The sequence below is a fragment of the Oncorhynchus masou genome, chromosome 18 (assembly GCF_036934945.1).
Source record: "Oncorhynchus masou masou isolate Uvic2021 chromosome 18, UVic_Omas_1.1, whole genome shotgun sequence".
In the NCBI taxonomy this organism is placed as follows: Eukaryota; Metazoa; Chordata; class Actinopteri; order Salmoniformes; family Salmonidae; genus Oncorhynchus; species Oncorhynchus masou.
In genome coordinates this window covers 6,836,093-6,855,414 of record NC_088229.1, presented here as the reverse complement: position 1 = coordinate 6,855,414, position 19,322 = coordinate 6,836,093, and the positions used below count along the sequence as shown (strand labels likewise).

Genomic DNA, 19,322 nt, shown 5'->3' with positions numbered 1-19,322 from the left:
TAACGCTCATTCCTTCGACGATAAATGCGAATCCGACCATCACCCCTGGTGAGACAAAACCGAGACTCGTCAGTGAAGAGCACTTTTTGCCAGTCCTGTCTGGTCCAGCGACGGTGGGTTTGTGCCCATAGGCGACGTTGTTGCCGGTGGTGTCTGGTGAGGACTTGCCTTACAACAGGCCTACATGCCCTCAGTCCAGCCTCTCTCAGCCTATTGCGGACAGTCTGAGCACTGATGGAAGGATTGTGCGTTCCTGGTGTAACTCGGGAAGTTGTTGTTGCCATCCTCTACCTGTCCCGCAGGAGTGATGTTCGGATGTACCGATCCTGTGCAGGTGTTACAAATGGTCTGCACTGCGAGGACTTTGCTATCCGTCCTGTCTCACTGTAGCGCAGTCTTATTTCTCAGCAAACTTAGACATTTGTAAATATTGCCCTGGCCACATCTGCAAGTCCTCATGCCTCCTTGCAGCATGCCTAAGGCACGTTCACGCAGACATGGGACTAACAGAAATGGAATCCTTTGGTGTTTTTCAGAGTCAAAGAAAGGCCTCTTCAGTGTCCTAAGTTTTCATAACTGTGACCTTAATTGCCTACCATCTGTCAGCTGTTAGTGTCTTAACGATTCCACAGGTGCATGTTCATTAATGGTTCATTGAACAAGCATGGGAAACTGTGTTTAAACCTTTACTATGAAGTTCTACGTAAAACCCTTGTAGCTGATTGGGTGATAACGGTTTTTAACGTTCTCTCCTCTGTTAGATTCCACAGTAGTGCAGCCCAAATTCTACTCGTCCTGTCACCCGAAGCGTCAGAGGACGACAAGCAGACTTTCAGCAAGGTGAAACTACACATCAAAACTGTGAATTTATTAGTCCAGGATAAAAAATTTAAAAAAACAATCTATATGGAGAGACATAACCCATTACAAACCGGACATTTTTTAAATAGGACATTTATAAAAGTCTCATAACAAAGTCATGAAGATTATACCTGAAGGAGATGAGTAAAGTCGTGTGTTTAAAAAAAAAATCTTTATCCAGGTGTTCCAGAAGCTGTTCAACGGATGAAGTATAATGAGCTTTGGCATGTCTGTCTCCTGCTCTCTGCCGGCTCTCACTTTGACACAGCCAGGAGACAGGAGAACAAGCCCATCACACCTATGGTGAGGAACCAACACACACACTCAACTGTAGAGGAACTAATGTCCTCACAACTATAGTTATACTTATAGTGTAGTTCCTGGTGTAAACACACACACACGATAATCCTGGAACTAACACCATCATCTCTCTGTTCTCAGGAGGCATGCTCCCTGCAGTACTACTTCCTGGTGCTGTGGAGGATCCTTTTGCCTAGTCCCTCTAAGGCATACATGGAGCAGCTGAAGGATGGCCTGGAGAACCCAGTGAGAGTGACATTCTCCACACCCTGGGCTGGTCCTCACGACTCAGAGTCCCCACATATGTCAACTGGATCAAGGTATGTTGCCCTCCGTTCGTCAGCCAGCCAGTCAGTCAGTTAGTAGGTCAGCCAGCCAGCCAGTCAGTCAGTCAGTTAGTAGGTCGGCCAGTCAGTCAGTCAGTAGGTCGGCCAGCCAGTCAGTCAGTTAGTAGGTCGGTCAGTCAGTTAGTAGGTCAGTCAGTAGGCCGGCCAGCCAGCCAGTCAGTCAGTCAGTTAGTAGGTCGGCCAGTCAGATGTACCGATCCTGTGCAGAGTCAGTCAGTAGGTCGGCCAGTCAGTCAGGTCGGCCAGTCTCACTCAGTAGCCAGTCAGTCTTAGCCAGTCAGTCAGTAGGCCAGCCAGTCAGTCATAGGCCGGCCAGTCAGTGCAATTTAGTGCCCTGGCCACCAGTCATCTGCCGGTCGGCTCATGCCTCCTTGCAGCATGGCTAAGGCACGGTCACGTCAGAGAGCAGGGACTCCGGGTAGGCCGGCGGTCAAGTCAGTCAGTAGGCCTTTTGGTGTTTTTCAGAGTCAGTAGGCCGGGCCGGTCTCTTTAGGCGGCCTAAGTTTTCATAACCGTGACCTTCAATTGCCTAACGGCCGGCCGGTCAGTCTGTCAGCTGTTAGTGTCTTAACGGCCGGCCGGTCCACAGGTGCATGTTCATTAATGGTTCAGTTCAGCCAGCCAGTTGACCGGCCGGTCAGTTACTAGGTCAGCCAGTCAGTCAGTCAGTAGGCCGGCCAGCCAGCCAGTCAGTCAGTAGGTCGGCCAGCCAGCCAGTCAGTCAGTAGGTCGGCCAGCCAGTCAGTCAGTAGGTGATTGCCAGTCATAAGGTCGGCCAGCCAGTCAGTCGTTCGGCCAGCCAGTCTGTTAGATTCCAGCAGTAGTGCAGGCCGGCCAGCCAGTCAGTCAGCGGCCTGTCAGCCAGTCAGTCAGTAGGCCAGTCAGTCAGACCAGTCAGTCAGTAGGCCAGTCAGCAAGGCCAGAAACTACACATCAAGGCCGGCCAGCCAGTCAGTCAGTAGGCCGGCCAAAAGTTTCAAAAGGCCGGCCAGCCAGTCAGTCAGTAGGAGAGCCAGTCACCCAGTACAAAGCCAGTCAGTTTTTAGTTTTTAAATCAGTAGGCCGGCCAGCCAGTCAAAGTCTCGGCCAGCAAAGTCAGTCAGTAGGCCGGCCAGCCAGTCAGTCATAGGCCTGGCCAGCCAGTCATCAGTAAAGTCAGTCAGTGGTTAAAAAAGTCAGTCAGTCAGTCAGTAGGTCGGCCAGTCAGTCAGTCAGTCAGTAGGTCGGCCAGTCAGTAGGCCGGCCAGCCAGTCAGTCAGTAGATCGGCCAGTCAGTCAGTCAGTCAGTAGGTCGGCCAGCCAGTCAGTCAGCTCAGTCAGTGGCCGGCCAGTCAGTCAGTAGGTGGCCAGCCAGTCAGAGACAGGAGCCAGTCAGTCAGTAGGTCGGCCAGCCAGTCAGTCAGTAGGTCGGCCAGCCAGTCAGTCAGTAGGTCGGCCAGCCAGTCAGTCAGTAGGCCGGCCAGCCAGTCAGTCAGTAGGTCGGACAGCCAGTCAGTTAGGTAGCCTTATAGTGTAGTTCCTGCCAGTCAGTCACAGGTCGGCCAGCCAGTCAGTCATCCGGCCAGCCAGTCAGTCAGTATCTCCGTGCCAGCCAGTCAGTCAGCATGCCGGCCAGCCAGCCAGTCAGTACTACTTCCTGTCAGTGCTGGTCGGCCAGCCAGTCCAGTAGGCCGGCCAGCCAGTCAGTCAGTAGGCCGGCCAGCCAGTCAGTCAGTAGGATGGCCAGCCAGTCACCCAGGTGAGCCAGTCAGTCATTCTTCAGCCAGTCAGTCAGTAGGTCCCAGCCAGTCAGTCAGTAGGTCCCCAGCCAGTATGTCAGTAGGTGGATCAGTCAGTAGGCCGCCAGCCAGTCAGTCAGCCAGGCCGCCAGCCAGTCAGTCAGTAGGCCGGCCAGCCAGCCAGTCAGTCAGTTAGTAGATCGGCCAGCCAGCCAGTCAGTCAGTCAGTTAGTAGGTCGGCCAGTCAGTCAGTTAGTCGGTCAGTCAGTCAGTAGGCCAGCCAGTTAGTCGGTCAGTCAGTCAGTAGGCCAGCCAGTTAGTCGGTCAGTCAGTCAGTAGGCCAGCCAGTCAGTCAGTCAGTAGGCCGGCCAGCCAGTCAGTCAGTCAGTCAGTAGGTCGGCCAGCCAGCCAGTCAGTAGACCGGCCGGTCAGTTAGTAGGCCGGCCAGCCAGTCAGTCAGTCAGTCAGTCGGCCAGCCAGTCAGTCAGTCAGTAGGCCAGCCAGTCAGTCAGTAGGTTGCCCGGCCAGTCAGTCAGTCAGTAGGTTGCCCGTCAGTCAGTCAGTAGGTCGCCCAGCCGGTCAGTCAGTAGGTCGCCAGTCGGTCAGTCAGTAGGTCGCCAGTCAGTCAGTCAGTAGGTCGCCCGGTCAGTCAGTCAGTAGGTCGGCGGCCGGTCAGTCAGTCAGTAGGTCGCCCGGCCGGTCAGTCAGTCAGTAGGGCCCCGGCCGGTCAGTCAGTCAGTAGGCCGCCGGGCCGGTCAGTCAGTCAGTAGGCGCCCGGCCGGTCAGTCAGTCAGTAGGTCGCCCGGCCGGTCGTCAAGTCAGTAGGTCGCCCGGCCGGTCAGTCAGTAGGTCGCCCGGCCGGTCAGTCAGTAGGTCGCCCGGCCGGTCAGTCAGTAGGTCGCCCGGCCGGTCAGTCAGCCAGTAGGTCACCCGGCCGGTCGGTCAGTCAGAAGGCCAGCCAGCCAGCCAGTCAGCCAGTCAGTCAGTCAGTGGGTCGCCCGGCCGGTCAGTTATTCCCCTCGGACAAGTCTTGTTTTTTTCTTCATTATGTCAGAAGCTGTTGTCTTACGTAATAAATATAAGACTAGGTAGCTATTCATGTTTTGTAACTACATTTGATATCATTTCAACAATTTGGATTCCATCTCATCCCTTGTGGATCGATAAACCACTTGTTGGATTAAGCTGTTAGTGAAAAACTCTTGACTGTTCATTCCTCTGTTTTCTCTCTGGTCAATCTCAGGAGCATCTGGTGACTCAGGGGATGAAGGGAGACCAAGCTTCGTCTCTGATCGAGGTGGCTTCCTCCAGATGCAGCACCGTCAAGTATGACGTGGAGCTGGCTGAAGAGTACATCGCTAGACAGGTGGGTTGTGGGATAGTGTCGGGTTAAAATACCAGTATCGTGGCAAAGAAAAACAAAACAAGATAATTTTAACTTTATGTAAAAGAAAACAAACCTTCATTATTTTTGTCATACAGCCACGTGTATTTTCCAAACTATACCACACTATTTTTACGTACAGCAGGTGTTTTTATGTTTGCCATGGATACAAAACATATTGCGATACTGGTATCGCCCAGCTAGATATTTAACAGTGTGTGTTCATGTTTGAGCATATATGAAACCGTGTGTGTGTTGTTCAATGCTCAATAAATCAAATCAAATTTATTTATATAGCCCTTCGTACATCAGCAGATATCTCAAAGTGCTGTACAGAAACACAGCCTAAAACCCCGGTGGTTAGGAAAAACTCCCTAGAAAGGCCAAGTGTTAGATTATTTACAGATTTGCTACAAATGATGCATCATTTTAATATAGATTACATTCAGAGCCACGCATGTCTGTGTCTAACCTCCCTTCCCCTATAGATCTCAGCGTTCTCCTGTGTGGACCCCAGCTCCATCCTGCCCTTGTACCAGGTCCCCTCCCTACAGGCCATCTATACTCTGGACGCCGTCATCTCCAAGGTCCAGGTGTCTCTGGACGAACATTTCTCCAAGGTGGCGGCGGAGACGGACCCTCTCAAGCCCTCGGAGATCACCAAAAACCTGCTGCCCGCTACACTGCAGCTCATAGACGTGTACACAGCCTTCACCAGGTGAGAGAAATCCACTATCCTCTCTCTCTACTACTTTACTGTTCTCCCGTCTGGGGCAGAACAACTGAGACTGTGTTCTCCTGTCTGGGGCAGAACAACTGAGACTGTCTTCTCCTGTCGGGGCAGAACAACTGAGACTGTGGGGGGCAGAACAACTGAGACTGTGTTCTCCCTGTCTGGGGCAGAACAACTGAGACTGTGTTCTCCTGTCGGGGGCAGAACAACTGAGACTGTGTTCTCCCGTCTGGGGCAGAACAACTGAGACTGTGTTCTCCCGTCTGGGGCAGAACAACTGAGACTGTGTTCTCCTGTCTGGGGGCAGAACAACTGAGACAGTTCTCCTGTCGGGGGCAGAACAACTGAGACTGTGTTCTCCTGTCGGGGGCAGAACAACTGAGACTGTTCTCCTGTCGGGGGCAGAACAACTGAGACTGTTTCTCCTGTCGGGGGCAGAACAACTGAGACTGTGTCGGGGGCAGAACAACTGAGACTCTCCTGTCTGGGGCAGAACAACTGAGACTGTGGCAGAACAACTGAGACTGTGTTCTCCCGTCTGGGGCAGAACAACTGAGACTGTGTTCTCCCGTCTGGGGCAGAACAACTGGGGGCAGAACAACTGAGACTGTGTTCTCCCGTCTGGGGCAGAACAACTGAGACTGTGTTCTCCCGGGGCAGAACAACTGAGACTGTGTTCTCCCGTGTTCTCCCGTCTGGGGCAGAACAACTGAGACTGTGTTCTCCCGTCTGGGGCAGAACAACTGAGACTGTGTTCTCCCGTCTGGACTGGCAGAACAGACTGTGTTCTCCCGTCGACTGTGTTCTCCCGTCTGGGGCAGAACAACTGAGACTGTGTTCTCCTGTCGGGGCAGAACAACTGAGACTGTTCTCCTGTCTGGGGCAGAACAACTGAGACTGTTCTCCTGGGGCAGAACAACTGAGACTGTGTTCTCCTGTCGGGGAGACAGAACAACTGAGACTGTTCTCCCGTCTGGGGCAGAACAACTGAGACTGTGTTCTCCTGTCGGGGCAGAACAACTGAGACTGTTCTCCTGTCGGGGGCAGAACAACTGAGACTGTTCTCCTGTCTTCTTCAAATAATAGCCTCAGTTGGCAGTAAACACACACAAAAAAATTGTCTTCTTTGTATCTTGAAAAATAACGTGTTGTTTTTGTATTGTGAAAATGAGTGATGTATTGTGTGTCTCAGGTCCTACCTTCTGATGAGCCTACCAGAGGAAGGAGAGAACAAGCTGTCAGAGGCTAAACTTCAGGGTTACGCCGCAGTGTTGTCTATAGGCTCCATGCGCTGCAAAGCCAACCTGCTCGGTACGTACTAGTGGGCTTATGGGTTTGGGCACGTTCTAGAGAAATGAATATATATTCAGAAAGATCTCGTCAGCAATACCGAGTTAGTCTACTGTTTTCAGTCATAGACGAGCAGCGACCCCCCTCAGTCCTCCTCTCACTCAACAACTGTGTGTTCCTTCACTGTGTGTTCCTTCACTGTGTGTTCCTTCACTGTGTGTTCCTTCACTGTGTGTTCCTTCGCTGTGTGTTCCTTCACTGTGTGTTCCTTCGCTGTGTGTTCCTTCACTGTGTGTTCCTTCACTGTGTGTTCCTTCACTGTGTGTTCCTTCACTGTGTGTTCCTTCGCTGTGTGTTCCTTCACTGTGTGTTCCTTCGCTGTGTGTTCCTTCGCTGTGTGTTCCTTCACTGTGTGTTCCTTCACTGTGTGTTCCTTCACTGTGTGTTCCTTCACTGTGTGTTCCTTCACTGTGTGTTCCTTCACTGTGTGTTCCTTCACTGTGTGTTCCTTCACTGTGTGTTCCTTCACTGTGCGTTCCTTCGCTGTGCGTTCCTTCGCTGTGCGCTCCTTCGCTGTGCGCTCCTTCGCTGTGCGTTCCTTCGCTGTGCGCTCCTTCGCTGTGCGTTCCTTCGCTGTGCGTTCCTTCACTGTGCGTTCCTTCACTGTGTGTTCCTTCACTGTGTGTTCCTTCACTGTGTGTTCCTTCACTGTGTGCTCCTTCACTGTGTGTTCCTTCACTGTGTGTTCCTTCACTGTGTGTTCCTTTACTGTGTGTTCCTTCACTGTGTGTTCCTTTACTGTGTGTTCCTTCACTGTGTGTTCCTTCACTGTGTGTTCCTTTACTGTGTGTTCCTTCACTGTGTGTTCCTTTACTGTGCGTTCCTTCACTGTGTGTTCCTTCACTGTGCGTTCCTTCACTGTGTGTTCCTTCACTTGTTCAGGTCAGAATGTGATGCAGAACCTTCACTGTGCCCTTCACTGTGTGTTCCTCAACACTGTGTTCCCTAACATCCACTGTGTGTTCCTTCAGGGGGCTGGCCTTCACTGTGCCCCCCTTCACTGTAGCGGAGGTGGTTTTACTGATCCACCGCTCCTTCACTGTGTGTTCCTTCACTGAGGCTGTTCGCTTTAAACAGGGTGCCTTCACTGTGTGTTCTGGGATTCAGCCTGTGTTCCCCCTCACATAATGACTGTCTGGGATACAGCCTGTGTTCCCCCTCAGCATAATGACTGTCTGGGATACAGCCTGTGTTCCCCCTCAGCATAATGACTGTCTGGGATCAGCCTGTGTTCCCCCTCAGCATAATGACTGTCTGGGATCAGCCTGTGTTCCCCCTACTAATGACTGTCTTCACCTGTGTCCCCCCCTCACTGCATAATGACTGTCTGGGATACCTTCTGTGTTCCCCCCACAGCTAATGACTGTCTTCACTGTGCGCCCTCCTTCACTGTCTGGGATTCACCTGTGTTCCCCCTCAGCATAATGACTGTCTTCACATGGGAGCCTGTGTTCCCCTCAGCATAATGACTGTCTGGGATACAGCCTGTGTCCCCCCTCAGCATAATGACTGTCTGGGATACCTTCCCCCGGCCGCATAATGACTGTCTGGGAGACGCCTGGAACAACATCAGCATAATGACTGTCTGGGATATAGCCTAACATGTCCCCCCTCATGGGTGTGTCTGGGAGACAGGGTGTGTTCCCCCCTCAGCATAATGACTGTCTGGGATACAGCCTGGTTTGTCAGCATAATCCACTGTCTGGGATACAGTCTGTGTGTGGTTATGAATAATGACTGTCTGGGAAACAGCCCTGTGTTCCCCCTCAGCATAATGACTGTCTGGGATACAGCCTGTGTTCCCCCTCAGCATAATGACTGTCTGGGATACAGCCTGTGTTCCCCCCTCAGCATAATGACTGTCTGGGATACAGCCTGTGTTCCCCCTCAGCATAATGACTGTCTGGGATACAGCCTGTGTTCCCCCCTCAGCATAATGACTGTCTGGGATACAGCCTGTGTCCCCCCCTCAGCATAATGACTGTCTGGGATACAGCCTGTGTCCCCCCTCAGCATAATGACTGTCTGGGATACAGCCTGTGTTCCCCCTCAGCATAATGACTGTCTGGGATACAGCCTGTGTTCCCCCCCTCAGCATAATGATTGATTGAGTGAATGACATGATTGATAGATTGATTTGTCATAATGACTTTCTGGGAAACTGCCAGTTGTCCCATGCATAATGACTGTCCATGGGATCACACCCGATCCAACCGTTAATGACCCTGGTTAGATACAGCCTGGGGGATACAACACATTTTTCTGGGATGACGCCTGGGTTCCCCAGCATAATGACTGTCTGGGAGTAAGACTGTGTCCCCCCCCTCAGCATAATGACTGTCTGGGATACAGCCTCTTCTCTCAGCGTAATGACTGTCTGGGATACAGCCTGTGTTCCCGTCCGAGAGCTACATTGAGTGCCATCCAGATTGATAGATCATCTGGGCACGCCTGTTTTCAGTAAACCAGTCCCATGGCTCTGGCCATGGCTGTCACACTCAAACACATCCTCCTCCCTCTGGTCCGCCTCACCGGAGACCTCATTGTGTGAGTTATTCTCTAATTCCAGCAGCAGCCACTTCCACAATAGTCGATATTACATCAACGTCTTCCACTATTGCAATGCCAATATACCTTTCAGGATAACATATGCAATTCTCCCATTGACTGGGGTCTGTGTTTTCATCCAGAGGCTCATCTGGAAGTGAGCGCCTGTTGTGTGTCTGAGATTTCCTCCTTCTCTGGTCCGCATTTACATTTAAGACCTCATTTGTGAGTTATTCTCTTATCCAGAGCGACTTACAAATTGGTGAATTCACCTTCTGACATCAATGGAACAGCCACTTTACAATAGTGCATCTAAATCATTTTTCAAGGGGGGTGAGAAGGATTACTTATCCTATCCTAGGTATTCCTTGAAGAGGTGGGGTTTCAGGTGTCTTCCGCTAGAAACCACTGGCTCCACAGTCATTAGTTCCATACTGGAAATTATTGTATGCCCCCCCCCCCCCCAGGACTGAGGATGAACCCCCCAGGTTGAACCTCTCTTCCAGGGGGCAGCATTAACACTCCCCCCCCCAGGACTGAGGAGTTGAACCCTCCCCAGGTTGAACCTCTCTTCCAGGGGGCAGCATTAACACTCTTTCCCCCCCCCCCAGGACTGAAGAGTTGAACCCTCCCCAGGTGGTACATGCCCTGCTCCCCCTCCTCTTGGAGAGCAGCACGGAGAGCGTAGCTGAGATCTGCTTGACCTCGCTAGAGCGTATCCTGGGTCCCGCTGAGTCGGACACCTTCCTGTCCCACGTCTACCAGAGACTGGTCACAGGATGCTACAACATCATCGCCAACCACTCCGACCCCAACAGGTGAGACTTGAACTTTGACCCGAGCAGTTAGGCTGAGACTGGAGTTGAGTCCCCCCCCCGAGCGGAAATTAATTAGACTATTGCTGTCCATCAATGATCCCCCTAATCAACTTGACAGGGCTTAAGAAAAACAGTTACATGTCCCCCACCTCAATAGAGTGAAAAGTTGACTTTAAATTAAGACATATTCGAAGGTGATTGACAGCTGTCATTTTGTTCAATGTGTTGTGTCTTAGTGGTCTGGATGAGTCTGTGTTGGAGGAGTGTCTGCAGTATCTGGAGAGACAGCTGGAAAGCAGCCAAGTGTGCAAGGCCATGGAGGACTTCTTCTCCTTCAGGTTTGTCTGCCGTTTTCTGGTGTGGCTCAGTCGGTGAGAGCCGTGCTCCGACCAAAACACAAGAGGTCGTGGGTTCAATTCCCACAGGGGTTTGTGGTACGTATTTTTCCAACGCACGACCGCAGACTAAGCCGTTCACGTCGACGGCTCGTGAGCAAGTTTGGGGAAGCGATCTCCCCCCCCAAAAAAAAAAAATATGTACTCACCCACTGATGAAAGACGGTGAATATGCCCCCTCAATGGGGATAGGAGCGTTACTCTCGTGCCTGACAGGGGAGGCTTTAGGCCTACTTTGGGAGTTTGGGAGAATTTTTATATAACTAAAGACAGATTAGAGTTATTTCTTTATTTTATTTTTTGTCTTGTGTTTTTCCACTGCGATTGTATTTTGGAATGTTGCGATAAGCCTAGGAGTTTGTGGCTGCGTTTCATTAAAAGCCGCACCTCAACAATCAGATATGTAATACTTGGAACGCTGCCCAAAATGCTCACCTCAACAATCAGATATTTAATATTTGAACGCTGCCCAAAATGCTCACCTCAACAATCAGATATTTAATACTTGGAACGCGCCCAAAATGCTCACCTCAACAATCAGATATTTAATATTTGCCCAAAATGCTCACCTCAACAATCAGATATGTAATACTTGGAACGCTGCCCAAAATGCTCACCTCAACAATCAGATATTTAATACTTGGAACGCTGCCCAAAATGCTCACTTCTCGATGTGTAGTAAACTAAATCATGCTCTCTGGTGTAGTAATTTTGGTTATTTTCTTTATTTCTGTTTAGACAGGAGTAATTATATAATTTTGTTATTTATCTTCCCGTATCCTATTGGACGAGCTGCCGATGGTCTCTTAACTTTCTCTCTCTTGTTTTGTGTCTCAGTGGAGAACTGGTTCAGATCATGATGGCTACAGCCAATGAAAACCTATCTGCTAAATTCTGCAACCGGGTGCTGAAATTCTTCACCAAACTCTTCCAGCTCAGTAAGTTTACCCTCACACCTCTGTTTTCCCCATCCCAAACCAGTTCTGCCTCCCAGACCAAAGTGTTGTTCCATACTGACCAACTAGAGACTTGTCCGCTCATCCTAATCTTGACGTCAACCCTTTTTTTTTTTTTTTTTACTCTTGTTTCTCAAGTTCGTTTCAGTTCTACCATCCCATTCATGTCCTAAAACCTCTCCTCGCTTATTCCACCTCAGCGGAGAAGAGTCCCAACCCCAGCCTGTTGTGTCTGTGCGGCTCCCTGGCCCAGCTGGCGTGTGTAGAGCCGTCCAGACTGCAGTCGTGGCTCAGCCGCATGACGGCCACGCCCCCCAAGGACTCGGAGCATCTGGAGACGGTGCAGGAGAACAGGGCGCTGCTACAGGTGTGTGTGTGTGTGTGTGTGTGTGTTTTATTTATTTACCTTTATTTTACCAGGCAAGTCAGTTAAGAACAAATTCTTATTTTCAATGACGGCCTAGGAACAGTGGGTAAACTGCCTGTTCAGGGGCAGAACGACAGATTTGTACCTTGTCAGCTCGGGATTCGAACATGCAACCTTTCGGTTACTAGTCCAACGCTCTAACCACTAGGCGACCCTGCCGCCCCTGTGTTTGTTTGTCAGCACAAAAGCAGTTCTCAAGACTGGTCAACATTAAACCGTTTCAACTACAGGTAACTGCCGAAATCAAGGAGACACTTGAGTAAATGAGGGATACAAAGTATATTGAAAGCAGGTGCTTCCACACCAGGTGTGGTTCCTGCGTTAATTAAGCAATTAACATCCCATCATGCTTAGGGACAGGTATGAAAATGCTGGACAGGCCATTATTTTGGGTACCATGGGTACGCTCTCATCCACGGGGCACGAGTGATCACTGGATGGTTTGATGAGCATGAAAACGATGTAAACCATATGCCCCTATACCCCTGAGCTGACAAGGTACAAATCTGTCGTTCTGCCCCTGAACAGGCAGTTGACCCACTGTTCCGAGGCCAGTTAACCCACTGTTCCGAGGCCAGTTAACCCACTGTTCCGAGGCCAGTTAACCCACTGTTCCGAGGCCAGTTAACCCACTGTTCCGAGGCCAGTTAACCCACTGTTCCGAGGCCAGTTAACCCACTGTTCCGAGGCCAGCTAACCCACTGTTCCCAGACCGTCATTGAAAATAAGAATTTGTTCTTAACTGACTTGCCTGGTTAAATAAAGGTAAAATTAAAAAACTTAAAAAAATAAAAAAATAAAAAACTGCCGTGGCCGTCTCTCAGTCACCAGATCTCAACCAGATTGAACACTTAGGGGAGATTCTGGAGTGGTGCCTGAGACAGCGTTTTCCACCACCATCAACAAAACACCAAATTATCGAATTTCTTGTGGAGAATGGGTGTCACATCCCTCCAATAGAGTTCCAGACGCTTGTAGAATCCATGCCAAGGTGCGTTGAAGCTGTTCTGGCTCGTGGTGACACCCAACGACCCTATTAAAGACACTATAATTTGGAGTTTCCTTTATCTTGTCAGTTACATTATTACATATCCTCTTCGTGTTTTTTCTAGAATTGTTTGTACTCTTTTATCGGGGGTTTTGTTGAACGGTAGACCAAAACTTAGACACTACAACATGGATCAAAAACATTTCGGTACTAGAATTTTTGTGTTACTTTCGATACTTCTGTCAAATGTCTTCTCACGTCGTCTACTGATTGAGAGAAGATCAACTCTGTAGATCAGTGTAGCTGATGTGGCCTTACCGTGCCTGGTCCCCTCTCATACTGCCTCTCGTCTGTCCTGAGGAACCACTGGGAGTCTGGACTGTACCATGTTATCTCCTCTCTCATACTGCCTCTCATCTGTCCTGAGGAACCTCTGGGAGTCTGGACTGTACCATGTTATCTCCTCTCTCATACTGACTCTAGTCTGTCCTGAGGAACCACTGGGAGTCTGGACTGTACCATGTTATCTCTCTAGTCTGTACTGAGGAACCTCTGGGAGTCTGGACTGTACCATGTTATCTCCTCTCTCATACTGCCTCTCGTCTGTCCTGAGGAACCTCTGGGAGTCTGGACTGTACCATGTTATCTCCTCTCATACTGACTCTAGTCTGTCCTGAGGAACCACTGGGAGTCTGGACTGTACCATGTTATCTCCTCTCTCATACTGCCTCTAGTCTGTGTACCATGTTATCTCCTCATACTGCCTCTAGTCTGGACTGTACCATGTTATCTCCTCTCTCATACTGACTCTAGTCTGTCCTGAGGAACCACTGGGAGTCTGGACTGTACCATGTTATCTCCCCTCTCATACTGCCTCTCGTCTGTCCTGAGGAACCTCTGGGAGTCTGGACTGTACCATGTGTTCTCCCCTCTCATACTGTCTCTCGTCTGTCCTGAGGAACCACTAGGAGTCTGGACTGTACCATGTTATCTCCTCTCTCATACTGACTCTAGTCTGGACTGTACCATGTTATCTCCCCTCTCATACTGCCTCTAGTCTGTCCTGAGGAACCACTGGGAGTCTGGACTGTACCATGTGTTCTCCCCTCTCATACTGACTCTAGTCTGTCCTGAGGAACCACTAGGAGTCTGGACTGTACCATGTTATCTCCTCTCTCATACTGCCTCTCGTCTGTCCTGAGGAACCTCTGGGAGTCTGGACTGTACCATGTGTTCTCCCCTCTCATACTGCCTCTCGTCTGTCCTGAGGAACCTCTGGGAGTCTGGACTGTACCATGTGTTCTCCCCTCTCATACTGACTCTAGTCTGTCCTGAGGAACCTCTGGGAGTCTGTCCTGACCTCTGGGAGTCTGGACTGTACCATGTTATCTCCCCTCTCATACTGCCTCTCGTCTGTCCTGAGGAACCTCTGGGAGTCTGGACTGTACCATGTTATCTCCTCTCTCATACTGACTCTAGTCTGTCCTGAGGAACCACTGGGAGTCTGGACTGTACCATGTTATCTCCCCTCTCATACTGACTCTAGTCTGTCCTGAGGAACCACTGGGAGTCTGGACTGTACCATGTTATCTCCTCTCTCATACTGACTCTAGTCTGTCCTGAGGAACCACTGGGAGTCTGGACTGTACCATGTTATCTCCTCTCTCATACTGCCTCTAGTCTGTCCTGAGGAACCACTGGGAGTCTGGACTGTACCATGTTATCTCCTCTCTCATACTGCCTCTAGTCTGTCCTGAGGAACCACTGGGAGTCTGGACTGTACCATGTTATCTCCTCTCTCATACTGCCTCTAGTCTGTCCTGAGGAACCACTGGGAGTCTGGACTGTACCATGTTATCTCCTCTCTCATACTGCCTCTAGTCTGTCCTGAGGAACCACTGGGAGTCTGGACTGTACCATGTTATCTCCTCTCTCATACTGCCTCTAGTCTGTCCTGAGGAACCACTGGGAGTCTGGACTGTACCATGTTATCTCCTCTCTCATACTGCCTCTAGTCTGTCCTGAGGAACCACTGGGAGTCTGGACTGTACCATGTTATCTCCTCTCTCATACTGCCTCTAGTCTGTCCCTGAGGAACCACTGGGAGTCTGGACTGTACCATGTTATCTCCTCTCTCATACTGACTCTAGTCTGTCCTGAGGAACCACTGGGAGTCTGGACTGTACCATGTTATCTCCCCTCTCATACTGCCTCTAGTCTGTCCTGAGGAACCTCTGGGAGTCTGGACTGTACCATGTTATCTCCCCTCTCATACTGACTAGTCTGTCCTGAGGAACCACTGAACTGGGCTCCCGAGTGGCGCATCGGTGTAAGGCACTGCATCTCAGTGCTAGAGGCGTCACTACAGACACCCTGGTTCGAATCCAGACTGTATCACAACCGGCCGTGATTGGGAGTCCCATAGGGCGGCGCTCAATTGGCCCAGCGTCGTCCGGGTTTGGCCGGTGTAGGCCGTCATTGTAAATAAGAATTTGTTCTTAACTGACTTGCCTAGTTAAATAAAGGTTAAATAAATCAACTCGGTCTGGGCTGCATAGCCATTTAAGATGCACAAAAGTTAACACACTTTAATAATTCGACACAGCATGTATAACTGTCCATACAGGATAGAACACGTTACAATGCAAGAAGATACCGGAAGCTTCCAGCGTTGTAGGCTAACTTTCTTTTGCTAGCTAACAGCTGAAGCTAACGTCAGTTCATGACCTTAGTACCTAGTTTGTGATAATATGCAAAAACACGGGGCTAGATATTGCTGATTTCAAATGCTGCTCCAACGACTTTATTCATCCATTTTGTCTGGCCTGCCTCTCGTCTGTCCCAGTCAAGATGGCGTTAGCTCCAGCTTCAGAGTGTGTGTGACATCATGGGTCTTAAAGAGACAGGCACACTTTAAAAAATAATAATAATAATAACAGATTGCTTCCCTTTTTTTTTTCTTTTTTTTTTTTGCAATTGTTGATGATCAGTACAATACAATAAGTATCAAATGGAAGGGAAGCAGATTGTTTTTCGTCTGTCGCCCCGTGACATCAGCCCAAAAACAAACTCAATAACTCAATTCATTCACACACTCCTATTTGAACATGAATCCACCTGTTTTGTGACTTGACCGTGGCTGCATCTTGATTTACCCAGTTTATCAAGAGAGACTTACCATTCAAATAAATGATTACCATTATGTTATATTATTAGTAAAAAATAAAAAAATAAAATAGATTTTGTGTGATTTGTATAATTGATTAATTTAATGCATCCATTCTAAATGTAATGAGTTTGAACTCCACAGACATGTCTCGATTAAGGGCCATTCTGGGACTTTGGCTAATAGTCTTTTTATTTTGTTTGCTGTGGTATTGTTTTGTTATTAAGTAACGTGATGGTATCGTGATACCCGGCATCAGTATTGAAGTCAAAATATCCTTGTGGGTACTTTACGTGGATTTATCGTCAATCATTTAACAATAATTAACATCTGTCGACCAAACTGATTTGGTTGGTCACAACTGTTTAAAAAAATAAAAATGTTTTTCTCCAGGTGCTCACCACGCACATTGTCAGGGACAACAGCCAGGTGGGCGAGGGCGTGTGCACCGTCCTGCTCTCCACCCTCATCCCCATGGCAACGGATATGCTGGCCAATGGGGACGGCGCTGGCTTCCCGGAACTCATGGTGATCATGGCGACCCTAGCCAGCGCCGGTCAGGGGGCGGGGCATCTGCAGCTGCATCGCGCTGCCATCGATTGGCTGACCAGATGGTAAGATATGTTTCTGATGTGTAGAACTGGTGATGTGACTATTATTGGTACAACTCTTGACTAGATCTGTATGATAGTTGATGTGTTTAAATATCCAGTTAGATTCAATGGAAATATAAATCTGTTATTTTCTACAGCAAAAAGTACCTGACCCAGAAAAATGTTGTGGAGAAAGTGAGCGCAAACGTTTCCCAGGGCAAAGTAAGTACTAATTCAATCAAAAAAGAAAACCATTTGTTTAAATCAAGTTTTATATTCTGAACTGCCCTGTCTCTCTCTCTCTCTGTCGGTCTCTCTCTGTCTCTCTGTCTCTCTCTGTGTCTCTCATGTTTTCCCCTCAGCATGCCAGCATACTGGAGTGCTCCTGCCATATCATCTCCTACCTGGCTGATGTGATGAACGCCCTGAGACAGAGCAGTGGCCAGGGCTCCTCCGTGCTGCTGGTTGATGGAGAGGAGAAGGCTGTAGAGGTGGACTCAGACTGGGTTGACGAGTTGGCTGTGGAGGACGATGACTCACAGGCTGAGGACTCTGTACGGACCTCCCTCTTATCATGTTTGGATAGAAATATATAGACATAGGTTCTTTATATAGTGTGGAATAAATATAAATATGTAGAGGTTCTTTAAATAGTGTAGGAGAGAAATAAAGAGGTACTTTATATAGTGTAGAATAGATACTTAAATAGTGTAGAATAGATACTTAAATAGTGTAGAATAGATACTTAAATAGTGTAGAATAGATACTTAAATAGTGTAGAATAGATACTTAAATAGTGTAGAATAGATACTTAAATAGTGTAGAATAGATACTTTATATAGTGTAGAATAGATAAAGATAGGTACTTTATATAGGATGGAATAGATAGAAATATATATATAGATAGATGGGTACTTTATATAGTGTAGAATAGATACTTTATATAGTGTAGAATAGATACTTAAATAGTGTAGAATAGATACTTTATATAGTGTAGAATAGATACTTTATATAGTGTAGAATAGATAGAGATAGGTACTTTATATAGGATGGAATAGATAGAAATATATATATATATAGATAGATGGGTACTTCATATAGTGTAGAATAGGTACTGTATATAGGATGGAATAGATAGAAATATATATATATATAGATAGATGGGTACTTCATATAGTGTGGAATAGATGGAGAGAAGGCTAGAGGACTGTGATTCTGTGATTCCCTCCCAGCCTCTCTTCTAGCCTCTTCCTCGACCCTGCTATAGGAGAAGGTTCAAGGCCCTTCTCCTCGGACTTTCTTGTCCTATGCGTTTTGAGAAGGAGGAGGATTCGAGGAAATGAGGAAGAGATTGGGGGGGGAATCAGATGTGTTCAGTAGGGAGAACCTGAGTGTAATGGAGAGGGAATAGCGTATCTGTTAATACCGAGAGAGAAAAACAAAGCTGATTTCTCTCCGTTGTGTCGTAGGATGAAGACTCCCAGTGCAATAAGCTGTGCACCTTCACCATCACCCAGAAGGAGTTCATGAACCAGCATTGGTAAAAGAAGCCCCCCCCCCTTCATGTGATAAATACCAGTCCTTCACAATATTCCACTTCCACATAGACTGTGTTTCAATAACCTATACTTTCTGCCAAAGTGTGCAGGAAACGCCTCGTGTAAGAAATCCGGTGGGATTGCTAGCTAACTCCACCGACCAATCCCGATGCTTTTACATGTATAGGAGGGGGTGTTCTATACGAGTGTACACTTCAGTAGAAAGGACAGGTAATTGAGACGTCTCTAGGTACAACTATTTTGAGTCAACCTCCCTCTCCCTCTCCCAGGTACCACTGTCACACGTGTAAGATGCTGGACGGGGTAGGTGTGTGTACAGTGTGCGCCAAGGTCTGTCACAAAGACCATGAGATCTCCTATGCCAAATATGGCTCTTTCTTCTGTGACTGCGGGGCCAAGGAGGACGGTACCTGTCAGGTGAGACCGAATACCTCAGGTCACCATGGGAAGAGAACCACTGCGGTAACTTTTGGCTTGCTATATCACTTATTCCATCCATCCCATTGGCTTATCCTCATAACCATCAGTGCCCCAGTTAGCTTGGGATCTAGCTGTTAAATAAACATTACGTTAGGGAATCCATCCACTTGTTGTTGTTGTTGTTGTTGTTGTCTGTTTATCAAGTAGCACAACTTAAAACATCTCAGAATTAACTGGCTGACATGATTCAACTTTAAAAACAGAATTAATTCAAGTGATTCATATAAGTGATTAATATAGACAGATTTATATGGATCGTAATAATATCTGCATGCCTTGCCTGTCTGTATTTTCACTGATGTATTAGCATAGGTGTGTGTGTGTGTGTGCGTAACTGTGGTCTTGAATGCGTGTGTGTGTGTGATCAACTGTGGTCGTGTGGGTGTGTGTGTGGGATCGTGTGTGTGTGTGTGTGTGTGTGTGTGTGTGTGTGTGTGTGTGGGATCGTGTGTGTATTCAGACAGTCTGATATCTCCTCTGACCAACCTGCGGTCGTCCTCAGGCCCTGGTGAAGCGCAGCCCCAGCAGCGGCACCATGAAGGAGTCGTCAGCCTTCCAGAGTGAACTGAGGATGCCTGAGATCCGCCATCAGAGCAGCCTGGGCTCGAGCGACAAGGACAAGGTAAGACGAGGGAGAAGGGGGACACCGAGTCGGTCGTACAACTGAACGGGGGGACACCGAGTCGGTCGTACAACTGAA

At 48.6% G+C, this 19,322-nt stretch overlaps 1 protein-coding gene across 1 annotated transcript in view; it reads left to right on the top strand.

Moving 5' to 3' along the window:
* LOC135504726 (E3 ubiquitin-protein ligase UBR4-like) overlaps nucleotides 1-19,322 on the top strand; it is a 135,648-nt gene that overhangs the window by 38,220 nt on the left and 78,106 nt on the right. Inside the window, 21 exon segments of the mRNA XM_064923538.1 lie at nucleotides 762-788; nucleotides 791-840; nucleotides 1,043-1,064; nucleotides 1,067-1,164; nucleotides 1,303-1,393; nucleotides 1,396-1,481; nucleotides 4,470-4,592; nucleotides 5,099-5,328; nucleotides 6,536-6,658; nucleotides 7,665-7,805; nucleotides 9,163-9,240; nucleotides 9,852-10,058; nucleotides 10,295-10,396; nucleotides 11,291-11,391; nucleotides 11,610-11,776; nucleotides 16,384-16,604; nucleotides 16,742-16,805; nucleotides 16,946-17,137; nucleotides 18,053-18,123; nucleotides 18,412-18,604; nucleotides 19,125-19,244. Of these exon segments, the coding sequence (XP_064779610.1) occupies nucleotides 762-788; nucleotides 791-840; nucleotides 1,043-1,064; nucleotides 1,067-1,164; nucleotides 1,303-1,393; nucleotides 1,396-1,481; nucleotides 4,470-4,592; nucleotides 5,099-5,328; nucleotides 6,536-6,658; nucleotides 7,665-7,805; nucleotides 9,163-9,240; nucleotides 9,852-10,058; nucleotides 10,295-10,396; nucleotides 11,291-11,391; nucleotides 11,610-11,776; nucleotides 16,384-16,604; nucleotides 16,742-16,805; nucleotides 16,946-17,137; nucleotides 18,053-18,123; nucleotides 18,412-18,604; nucleotides 19,125-19,244 (2,507 nt within the window).